Source organism: Tachypleus tridentatus, chromosome 1 (assembly GCF_004210375.1).
Source record: "Tachypleus tridentatus isolate NWPU-2018 chromosome 1, ASM421037v1, whole genome shotgun sequence".
In the NCBI taxonomy this organism is placed as follows: domain Eukaryota; kingdom Metazoa; phylum Arthropoda; class Merostomata; order Xiphosura; family Limulidae; genus Tachypleus; species Tachypleus tridentatus.
This window is the reverse complement of record NC_134825.1, coordinates 118,357,115-118,370,044: the sequence shown is the minus strand read 5'-3', so window position 1 is coordinate 118,370,044 and position 12,930 is coordinate 118,357,115. Positions and strand designations below refer to the sequence as shown.

The 12,930-nt window shown below is 33.7% G+C and overlaps 1 protein-coding gene across 1 annotated transcript in view; it reads left to right on the top strand.

Moving 5' to 3' along the window:
• LOC143222404 (protein turtle homolog B-like) overlaps positions 1-12,930 on the top strand; it is a 124,411-nt gene that overhangs the window by 74,093 nt on the left and 37,388 nt on the right. The window contains exons 3-4 of the mRNA XM_076448886.1: positions 8,740-8,790; positions 11,437-11,772. Of these exons, the coding sequence (XP_076305001.1) occupies positions 8,740-8,790; positions 11,437-11,772 (387 nt within the window). The remainder of the gene's footprint in view (positions 1-8,739; positions 8,791-11,436; positions 11,773-12,930) is intronic.

The following is a 12,930-nucleotide window of genomic DNA, read 5'->3' as shown; positions in this document are numbered from 1 at the left end:
TCCGATAGCCTTCGTTATAAGATTGTAATTTCAAAAGCAGACGAATTTTTTTTTTCAGTAAGCTTTCCATAATCCATTTGATATAGTAAGAAAACGATTTATAAGCCCTATTATAACTGCTAAATAGACAGATGTCCATATGTCTTATATGGAGTATCATAAATACCTATTTCATTCTTTTGTTGCTAGAGATGTAAGATGGTTGAATGGACATGTCGTGGAATAAACGTTTTCGTTATTTCATACAAAGGTATTTAGTAACCAAGATGCATAATCTTGCCTCCAGCATATAGATGGATTATGGTTCTGATCATTGACTTCTGGAGTCTCACTTGTGAAACACGATGTACTTTGCTTACTCAGGCTGGGACTTGTTGCAGGTCTCTTTCTGGATGATCCTGGTACCCTAAGTTGATCAATTTGTATTTGTTTAGTATTGTTTTAAATTACAAACGATATTTTCATCTTTTAAGTTCTAAATTCCTGACATGAGCATATCTTAATTATTTGAGCGTACGTATAGTTTAAGCCGTTTCATGCTTTTCCCAAAAGGCATGAAATTTTAATGGAAACACAATATCTGTCGAGTCTCCCAGCAATGTCAAAATGTAGTTCTTTTGACTCCAGTTCCACTTTAATTTGCGATTATCACGCGAGCTTTCGAGTTACGTATTAAAATAGTTTCAATGTTACTTATATAACTAAATATATGTTTATTAGTTGTTTTTGGCCGCTGATTGTAACTTTATTGATTTCTGCAGAATACAATTAATAATCTATATATGAGACATTATGAAAACATGAGAAACCTTTCACTAAATTACTATCGATCATTGTACAAGAATGTACGTTGGCACAAAGATATTTTGTTTCTTTTTGAACTTCGCGCAAAGCTATACGAGGGCTATTCTTTGACTTGAAGACGAAAGGCGGAAGACTTTCAAAACGTCCTCCTCTACACTTGTGTCTCTACAAAAGGTAGTTGCCGTCCATTCTATAAAGTTTCATATACGAAGGCTATCTGCGCTAGCCGTCCCTAATTTAGCAGTGTAAAACTAGAGGGAACGTAGCTAGTCATCACCACCCACCGCCAACTCTTGGGCTACTCTTTTACCAAAGAACAGTGTAACTGACAATCACATTATAACGTCTTTACAGCTGAAAGAGCGAGTATATTTGGTGTGACGGGGATTCGAACCCGCTTTTCTCAGATTACGAGTCGAGCGCCCCCTAGCTATTTAACCACGCCATTCCAGACATAAAGCACTAGAAGTTGTACACAAAGATTTTTCCCATTGTTTATAAACACGTAGGTATTCTGTCTAAACAAATTATTTTGTTTCAAACACAGACATGACTACAAGATACAGTTGTCAGTTTCTCACAACTTCGAAATACGTTATGTTCACGTTTCTCACTTTTAAACACCTTCAAAACAATGTTAGAGTTTTTTTAACAATAGTTACTTGTGTCTGGAAACACAACCAGGTGCTTCAGAGGTGTACAACTTTTCTCTTTAGCATCTGTCCTTGTAGTCCAATAACAAAATATTAATATATTTTTTGTGAGAATCCAAAAGGAAATGTAATATTTACAGCTCTGTTATTAATTATACAAGCAGTCAGCCTGTAAATATAGTTTATTATTTTACTTTAATACATTATATTTACAATAGAATATTATAAAGGTAATAACACAAATTGTCAAACAGAAAATTTCACATATAAATGTATAATATGTTAAACAATACTTGTTCTAAAGAAACGAAGTTTCACTAGGCACTCACAGAAAGTAACAAATGTTATTTCGTTGACACAGGACGTGTTAATGGCACGTGACGGACTGCAACGTTGTGTTAAATTTTATATTCACGTTTTACTTACCACATTAATAAATGATACACAAGCAGCTAGAGTGAATGAAATAGCACTTCTACAAATATTTTGGCTAATACTTTGTTTTACAAGTTCCCATGTAGTGTCAACGTGTAATCGTAATGTTGTCCTTACCATTAATAATAATATAATTATTATAAATATAATAATTAAAATTAATTATATTTATTTAATCCTTTATTAAATATTGTGTGCGTCAACCTTTGTTCTTATGTCTATAGCTAGTATATGTGCCTTTCGATATAAACTTCTAGTAAAGTAGCCTATTTGACCAGACAGAATAAAAACGTATACTACTAACGCGGTTTAAAATTTGTATGTAGACCATTGGCTGTGTTTTCATCATCATCATATGCCACTTGATTCCTTAAGGAACATAGGGCCGCAATCGCTGCGGTTTCTGTAACAGGTTGCTTTTTAAGTGAGTAGGTTGTTAGCCTACTGCACAACCCCCAATCTAGAGGACACTTTCTCAGCCCACCGAGGGGAATCGAACCGCTGATTTTAGCGTTGTAAATCCGGACACATACTGCTGTACTAGCGGGAGACGGCTGTGTTTTATAATCCCTGTATTTCTTAATATCTAAATAAACGTTATTTAAATCGGTTATTTCCATGATTGTCTTTCCTGATGTGTGTTTTACTAGTCTTTCCCTATTTCTTGTTTTTGATTAAACACCAGGAGCCACACAACACAGAAGTAAACTGGCTAATGTTTAATAAAATAACTGTTTCTAACGAAATTTTTTATTTCAATCTACAATAAGAATACATGGAGATAGGCTTTGTTATACCTCACAATATCTAGTACACTTATAAGCATTATATTTATATCACCGATTGTGTGTCGTTGAAAAAGAAAATAATAATAACAATTACCGAAATGGATAATATTGTTTGGTTTGTTCAGAATTTCGCGCAAAGCTACACGAGAACTACCTGTGCTATCCGTTCCTAATGTAGCATAGAAAAGGCGGCTAGTCATCACCACCCACTGCCAACTATTGGGCTACTCTTTGACCAACGAATAGTTGGATTGACCGTCGCATTAAAACGCCCCAACAGCTGAAAGAGCGAGCATGTTTGGTGCGACGGAGATTCAAACCCGTAACCTTCAGATTATGAGTCGAGAAATAACAATGATTTGTCAATATAAGGTAATATAGTTTTGAAGCATTTTGAACCCTGTCAAAATTCTTCTGAATGAAACTTAATATTTTCAATGTGCCTTTAGTGAAGTTTTTTTATTGGGGAAGTAATAGTATTTTTTAAATAAATAATTATTTCAAATATGAATCTTACTATATAACCACTGTATAGAGACAGATATGACCTCATTGCTAGAGAACTTGACTTACAATCTGTAGATCGCGAGTTCGAGTACTTGTCACCAAATATGCTCGTCCTTTCAACTTTAGGAGCGTTGTTAATGCAATGATCAATTCCACTTTTCGTTGGCATAAGAGTATCCCGAGAAATGACAATAGGTGGTGTTGACTAGCCACTTTCCCACTAATATATCACTACCAGTAATGGGTAACAAATCGTTGAGTAGCTTCATAAGAAATTTCTAAACAATTCAAACTTATTTAACTTAGCCATACGAAACGAATCAATCTTTTATTTGCACAAGAACACTGAAGAAATAAAAGTTGAAATAATTATCCTTACATGAGAAACTATACTATTCTCAGCTGCTTATTGTTGTGTTTTGTGGACTCATTCGTTTAGATTTAACAGACATAATTCAACACAGTTCCTGTTTCATAAGAAATATGAAACACTTAATCTTTAGATATATTATCATTATTTCAAATAATCAATTCATCAGGTGCTAGTTGATCTGTTGTTTTTTTTTGTATTCAAAACACAATAATTTGATAGTGTGCCATAAAGATGACAAACCATGTATGTTTAGTGTCATGGGAGTCTTAATAAATTGTACAGATTGAATTAATTCTATTGGTAAAATATAAGAACAAAGTTGATTTACTGTTCAGATAAGGTCATCTTAGTTTATATTTAATAAATGTCCTAAACTCCTATGCTTGAAATTTAGTTCATGCTAAGTTTGCAGATAAATAAATATTATTTCAACCAAAATACTATACTGAACAAGAATAACCAGGAGGTTATAACCTCCACAGACTGAGCCTTTCACTGTTCTTAATTTGTTTATTTTTGCCACAGTATTTTGTCAAATATTATTTATATTACTGAACGTTAATTGTACGTGATCTATTTTTCAGGTCTATGCGTCTCATAAAACTTCATCATTAACTGAGTTCACTTTGATATGATTGATATCATTGAAAAATTTTCCTATACCACATATTAAAATTTACTCTACTGAAGATAGAAAAGCCCTGAGTGATGTAATACGTACATGATTGAAAAGAAATATTTAAGTTTCTCTTGTTTTCTGAATTTTTCTTAAAGAAATACATGTTGGCTTGAAGCTTGTGAACCTTTGTAAATTTCAAATTTTGATTTATTTTCTTATTATGTTTGTCATTATATATGTATAGCTTAACCACAGTTGTTTTCTCTTGATGTTGGAGAGGAGTTCTCTTTCATTAACATAATCTACACTGTATAGATGAAAATACGTCGAACTGGCATAGAGCAAGAGTTGTGGATTGTTTTATGTCCTAAACCTCTCCTGTCCAACGAATTTCTGTAATTTGTTGGAGAGCATTGGATGCTATTTGTATCTTTTAGTTATACATCTAAATGTCGTAATATTATCAAGCATCTCACGCTGGAAAAGTATGTGGCAAGCAATATGGATGATTAAATAAATACAGCAACACTAGCTGGACTAAAGAGATCTAATATGGTCAACATTGTGGCTGAGGTCACGGTTGAGAAAGAATCTACTTATTTAAATTTAATAATAAAATCTTTTTGACGGACTTGGGCAACGACCAAGATAAAGTAGAGCAGGATAGTGAGTTCTGGTTCTCCAAAGTCTGATGACATGTCCTCTTGTCAAAGGAGAGTGAGTTCTGGTCCTTCAATATCTGATGACAGGTCTTCCTGTCAAAGGATAGTGAGTTCTGGTCCTCCAATATCTGATTCCAGGTCTTCCTGTCAAAGGATAGTGAGTTCTGGTCATCCAGTGACTGATGACAGGAAACAAGGAGTTGTGATAAAAATCCAGGTCCTCCTGTCAAAGGAAGTTATAAGGGGCCAAAAATAAAAGGTTGAGGACCACGCATTGGAAAGTTAGGACTGTATACGAAAATGGCGCTCTGCTAGTTCAGGATATATGAACAATACTGTACACTTACACGTAGAGCTCGAGGCTGTCTGATCTAGGAATGTTTGAGGTTAATGGTTATATGATCTGGAAATGTGAAGACAATAAGAACAATACATTTGGAATTCGATAAGAAAAAGCCTGACAAATACTATACGTTTGTACTCATGAATAAGTACTGAAAATAATGGAAAATAGCCACAAATGTTTTGTAAAATACGTAGTTTCAACAAAATGGTCGTTATATTATCCGTTATAAAATCTGTTAGACAGAGTATCTGAAGTACATTTCTCTTCCAGTATGCAAATTATGGGATAGGCCAGAGAATGTAAGGAGGAAACTGCATAGAAATGGAAAATTACAGCGTTATGAAGGCTCTCACTATTATGTAAGGATAATGGAGAATGAATAACAAACATCCAACTTACAAATAAACAAGCAGTTGGATAATTAGAAAGATGTTACCGGATGAATGAACCAAATTGGTTATGACATCACTTAAGAAAGAAACCCATCAATGTCATGCCAAACCAAAAGGCATGGGAAAAAAAAAGAGATGAATTTCACATTTTTTAGCTATGCTTAGATTGGAATGTTCAGATTAGCTTCTCAATAGTAATTAAGAACAGGGTAGATCCTAGCAAATGACAAAATTGAACCAGTGGTGGAGGTAGAGTTATGTTAGTTAATAAAGAGTCTTACAGCATTTGTCGATGAGGAACTGAAATATGACAATGTGGGTATTAGAGAAAAGGTGTTGAAATAACTGAATATTGTACATGAAGTAGACACAAATGTGGGTATTAGAGAAAAGGTGTTGAAATAACTGAATATTGTACATGAAGTAGACACAAATGTGGGTATTAGAGAAATAACTGAATATTGTGTTGAAATAACTGAATATTGTACATAAAGTAGACACAAATGTGGGTATTAGAGAAAAGGTGTTGAAATAACTGAATATTGTACATGAAGTAGACACAAATGTGGGTATTAGAGAAAAGGTGTTGAAAAAACTGAATATTTCAGTTTCTTTTGTGTACATGAAGTAGACACAAAATAAAACTAAGCATAATTTTAGAAGATAAACAAAAGTCAAATTACGAGAAGGAAACATTAATAACAACACAGTTATTGAGTGTTTGAAGAAAAGTGGTTAGTCTATTATTACAGAAAAGATATGAACAACCAAAAAATGCAAAATGAACATTATTACTAAACACAGCTGATAACATTCTCAAAATACTCCTGTTTAACAGAATAATGAACGTAAAGGTTGCTTTGTTTATAGCTAAGCACAAAACCATACAATGGACTATCTGTGCTTTGCCAAACGCAGGTATCAAAGCCCGATTTATAGCTTTGTATGGTCATAATGGCGAGAGAATGCTGAGATTACCAAAATAATTTCGAAGAAAGAAGATGGCACAGAGACCTCATATTCGCAATCAGACAAATAATGTTTATGATAACTCAGCACAATATATTTTTATCTTTTTTACAAACTTTAAATAGGAATGATACATGTTATGGAGAAAATGAATATTACACATGCTAATGTGCTGGTTTGTATGACCTACTTAAGGTTTGTACTGAATTTGGACACGTGAAGGTCAGAGAAAATGAATTAGACTGATCTATATGAAAACCAGCGTAACATCAGGATGTATATTGTACCCATCACGTTATATGATGTCCTGGACCTCATACTTCACATGGCAGACAATAGATAAGCGTGAATAAAGAATACAATATTAATATTAATAGATACTAATAGAATACAATATTAATATTAATAGATACTAATAGCCCCCATGTTATTCAACATTTCTTGTGATAATCCGTCATAACTACAATCACTGATAGATTCAGTCAAGAAGCTGAGAAATTGAGTTGGAAGTCAAAGACATAGTGGATAATTTGTATGAGAGATTTTAAATTCGAAATAAGAGGATTAGAAAGTTGGCAGTTTGCATATTTGTGAGATGACGAAAACGAAAATGTAGCAGCTAGAAATATGTATGAGAACAGTTGGCAACACCAGGAATAACGCTTAATAATCTGAGAACAAAGCGATGTTGACGTAGATGTTGGAGTCAAGAATTGTAATGCTGTATCAATACCAGTGCTCCTATAAGCCAGAAAAAGCTGGATACGGACTAAATAAACATCAGGAACAGAGATTGGTATAATTTGATTATAGGAGTTTATTACTTATTTTACGGTGGTCAAGGCATTCGACTCGTAAACCGAGGGTCGTGGGTTCGAATCCCCGTGAAACTAAACATGCTAGCCCTTTCAGTCGTGGGGAAGTTATGATGCAACGGTCAATCCCACTATTCGTTGGTAAAAGAGTAGTCCAAGAGTTGACGATGGGTGGTGATGACTAGTTGCCTTTTCTCTAGCCTTACACTGCTTAATTAGGGACGACTAGGGCAGATAGCCCTCGAATACCTTTGCGCGAAATTCAAAACAAACAAACTTAATAATTTAAGGTATAAAAATTAAGAAAATGACAATTGTTTTAGGTAATAAATATAATTATTCCGTCGACTTTACGTTTCTAGCAACAACCCTAAATTACATACATTCTGTCTAGTTTTGAAACATTGTATTATATTATTTTTTGAAATATAGTGGTATTTGTATTTTAATTTATGACGTAAAAACAGTTTGTTTATTATATTATCTAGCCTTCATACATTTTGAAATGTTGCGGAATGAATACCTTTGTCACAAGAAAAGCTGGTTATAAATAATATGAAATATACGAACGACCATAACAAAACAAGAAACGTTATGGTTTAATCGGAGATCACTGAGTTCGTTGAAATTCTATGTTAAAACTTTAATTACAATATATCTCTGGAGATTAGTTTTAGATCTCTTTGAAAACGTTTGTAACAATATCGTTCGCCATTTGAACGACAACGTTTGACATATGGATTTATTTTTGTATTATATCAAATCAGAAATTTATGTTGTATTCTCAGTCATATTTACGTAACTGTAGAAACCGATAAAACTGACAGTTTTTTTGTTGACAAGACGTCTAGTATCATGATATTTCAAGCACATAATGAGAATACTGTTTCAAAGTCATGGTTCATTCGTATAAGCTGTTTCTTTTCATCCATATTCTAGGTTTCAATGTGCAGAAAGCAAAATACATGAGTAAATAAAGCCAATTCCTTAGTAGTTTCGTTTGTTGTTTGGAACTGAGTATTAGCACTCTACGCCATTATCTCATTGAAGTGTTATACGTTTATAATAATGTTTTTTTCGTTACCCATTCAAGCCGTCTTCAAACTTTTGTCTCCTAAAAAGTGTTTTTTCTCATCAAATTTCGTCACATTAATCTAACTTCCCTCTAGTCTTACACTGCTAAATTAGAGACGGCTAACGCAGATAGCCCTCGAGTAGCTTTGCGCGAAATTCAAAACAAACAAACCATCTACAGTCCACTAACCTTTGTTTTTATTCCTCAATCTACTACAATAATTTCTCATCATTACTTATGTTGTATCATATTCTTCCTTTTTCACTGTAGAATATTTTCCATTTTCTTTCACGCTTCTCAGGAGTACCAGGGATAAAACTAAAACCTGTTCATGTACTTGACGATCAAACAGGTATGGTGTTGAGATTATGTAGAGTGCTGTGTTTAACATCCATTTATGATTAGTGAATTAATTCTTACGACAAATTGTGACAAAATTATTTTAAACAGATTTTGTCAAATAATAGATCTAGTTCTTGTTAAAGATTACTTTGAATTAATTAATTAATTACTGTCTGGAATCTCCGAACTGAAACAGTCATCCGCCAACGAATAAAACACGTTCATAAAAGATTAAGCACGTGAATGTTTTATGTGAAATTAGAAGTCAAACGTAAGCAGTTGAAAACCTTTGTAAATTTAGTGATGCGTTAATACGCTTGAAGAAAGTTGTAATTAAAGACGTGATTGTATGTTGCTAGATATTTTTCTTGATATGTATCGAAACGATTGTAGGAGGGTATCAACACGTCGACTGATGTTTTGAGTTTGTAACAACAGTGTAACAGTTTTGTAAGTTTTATAATGACATCTACGAAGCTTAAGAATGGTTATGAAATTCTTGATGTGCACTAACACGTAATTTCTTATTTGCAAGTAATATTAACGTGCAAACCGTTTGCACTTACGTAAACTCTATTTGAACGGGGTTAGAGTTAATTTTACAGCATTTGCAAAGAAACGAAAAAAATGCAAATTTAAATAATATATATTCCTTACACGTGCAAATATTAGTATCGATTAGAGCAACTCTTTTTACGCTTCTTTCTTTAAAACATTCGTCAAAGATCATAACAACTATGAGAGAAATACGTGACGTAACAAAAGTCGGTTGACGTAACACTGAAGAAATGAACTTTTTCTTTTTTGTTTTTCGCTACAATTATTTCGATATGAGTTTTGACGAATGTGTCAAGGTGATCTGTTCCAATGTCTTCCTTTAATAGCACTGCACAACATTTTGTTTTTTGTTTTTAAGTTTTGCTTCCTGAAAAGTTTTTGCTGATTGTGACAGGTACCTGGTGGGTATGCACAAATATAGTTTTGGTTTTGCTTCATCACGTAGGAACTCTGAGAAATAGACAGTTAACTGTTTAGCGGCAACAACGTATTTAATTGTGTTTATATTTCTATTACGTTATTAAGTTCAACATAATTAAAAGTGTTTTGCTCCTGATTTTCGTTTGTATTCAATGTCCACTGCATCACGTTGCAGTGTCCAACAGTGGTCAACAAACATTGACGGATTCCAGTTGCCCTGATATCGTTTTTCCATTGTAGCAAAACTGAAGATTTCAATGAAACGGTACGTGATGGGCAAATTTGGATGTGATTTTCGTGATCAGCAGCCAAAATCTATAAGGAACACCAACAGTGTTCAAGAAACAAAACTTTCAATGAAACGGTACGTGATGGGCAAATTTGGATGTGATTTTCGTGATCAGCAGCCAAAATCTATAAGGAACACCCAACAGTGTTCAAGAAACAAAAACTTTCAATGAAACGGTACGTGATGGGCAAATTTGGATGTGATTTTCGTGATCAGCAGCCAAAAATCTATAAGGAACACCCAACAGTGTTCAAGAAACAAAAACTTTGTTGTGCAGTGTAATGTATCGATTTTCATGACAGACGGTTTGAGCATATTTTATAACCATGTTCGTTCTATGGTAACAAACTTTTGGGAGACCCTATACAAGCGAAATCTCGTTTTAATTTTAAGGCGTTGTGCGTGGGATTCCTCTTGTCTTCAGGCTTACTATACGTTAATTCGATATTATTTGAAATTCTATCATTCACAACATGCTTATCACAATATAATTTAAGTTGTAAAAGTATGAATCTAGAAAAAAATCTGTTTCTAAGCATTTTTTACTGTAAATTGTATGACATTACTAAGACTAGGTATCGTGTAAACGAGTTCGAAACATCGCTTAGAAAGGGTAGATTGGGTACGTGACAATGTATTACCCGCTTGATTATACCCCATCATTCATTCTACGTATTAAGGCTTTTGACAGGTCAGATCAATTCTACTGCTCTTCTGCAGTTGCTACTGTGTCATGCTCAAGCACTCCACGTGCTAGTGAAGCACGAGGAAGGATACCCACCCTAAATTGGCTATGGCTCGATGTAACAAGTTTACGAGAAGATAACACTTCTCATCTCCCTTATGCATGGCCTTATTATGAGAATTTCTGCCAGTTGTGAGAGATCGCTATCACAGAATGTAATATCAGTTTGTACATGAAACTCAATGTTCCGGAAAAAAGTTATTTATATATGCTGTGAAGATTTAAAACGTGGTATTATTCTGAAACCGAGAACATTAATATAATCACTTTTCATTTAAGTTAATTGGACAGGATAAGCAGCAATACTTAGTACATTAGTTTAACGATTTCATAAATATTTCAAAATTTGTTCGAGTGTTAGACAGTGCAGTAAAATATTACAAATTCCAAAGTGTCTCCATGAAACTGAAATACACGACTTCACCTCAGTAAAAGTGAAACTGTTTTTTTGGTTAATAAATTTTATAAAAATACCAAACTTTATTTCTCAGGAAGTAAACTATTAATTGTTCAATTAATTAATTAATTAAAGCATAATTACGCTCAGTATGTAATAACAACGTAATATTCGTATAAGTAATCACCCTTGGAGAATTAATTTGAATTGGTGAACTAAGGAGCCAATAACCTTATTTTTTTTCAAGAATATGTCGAGTACCACTCTGTTGTAGGAGACAGAGTGGTACTACCCTGCAATATTACACCTCCTTCGTCAGATGACAGTGTAGCACTTGTCTTGTGGTATAAGGGAAGCTCTGGGAACCCCATTTACACAGTGGACGCCCGGAACGAACCAGTTCAAGAAGGAAAACATTTCTCCACCTCAATTCTTGGTTCTCGAGCAAAGTTCAACATATCCCAGAAGTCCTCGTTCCTTTTAATAAAACAGATCAAAGCAGACGATGGTGGAGACTACAGATGTCGTGTGGACTTTCGTCGAGGAAGAACACAGAACAGAAAGCTTAAAGTCAACGTCATTGGTGAGCAAGCCCTTTCCACAATTAGGTTCTTTAACAGCTTGTGTAGCTAACATTTCTAAATAACATCAAGTTATTTTATCTATAATCCTCATTAATGTATTGACTTAATATCTAGCATTCATAAAAAAATATTAAAATTCAAATCCATAAGTTTTCATGGAAATCATCGATCAATATAATAAAGATGAATACTTTCTCTTCAAGAAGTGTTTGCCTTACGAATAAACTCAATTCTTTCCTATGGCTCTGAAAGTCATGGCATGCGTCAACAGTACAGATTTTTCTTACAGTTAGGAACAATCCATTCGACACTAAAGAAAACACCAAGCTCCAACCCTTATCGATTTTTCTTTGCCACTGTCACAGAACCGAGCATGGATGTATCAGAAAGAATCAGTTTGGAATCAGTTTTCGACTTAATGTTTATAATATAAACTAAGTCTTCGAGATCGAGTGTTTATAGGAAATCAACTTCACATAGACTAATTAATCATATGTCAAATAAGACTTATGCAACATGCTACAGTTTTGATACAACATTACATTTTAATCCATCTTGTTACTTAGAGAAGGTCAAAACATGAATCTGTGTTATGCAAAATGTTCATTTTTTAAACACGACAGAGAAAACAACTAGAATTAATTTCATACATTGTTTTAGTAGTCCTACTGCATCCAAATATTCGAAATAACTACTTTCATTAAAAATTAAAACGTCAGCACAACAGTTAGTAAGTAAAAAAATAAACCTTTTTTTTTTAGGTTCATTTAGCCCACAACAAATCGAACACGCAGCTTGTGTAACGTACATGAAGCGTGTAAATAATAATAAAAACAGTAAATAGCACTTATAAATATTATGGCCGAAAACATCATTAATAAAGAGGGAACCCTACTTGTGAAACAATGTTTCAGTAATAAGACAAGTATAGTTTCCCCTCAGTGGCTCAGCGGTATGTCTGCGGACTTACAACGCTAAAAACCGGGTTTTGATACCGTGATGGGCAGAGCACAGATATCCCACTGTGTAGCTTTGTGCTTAATTTAAAAAAAACACAACAAAAAACATTTGTTTACTTGTATTAATTACCACTTTGAAATTGAGTTTCACTTTATGTACACAACATGTGAAGTTAACATCAGCATGCTTTGTGTTTC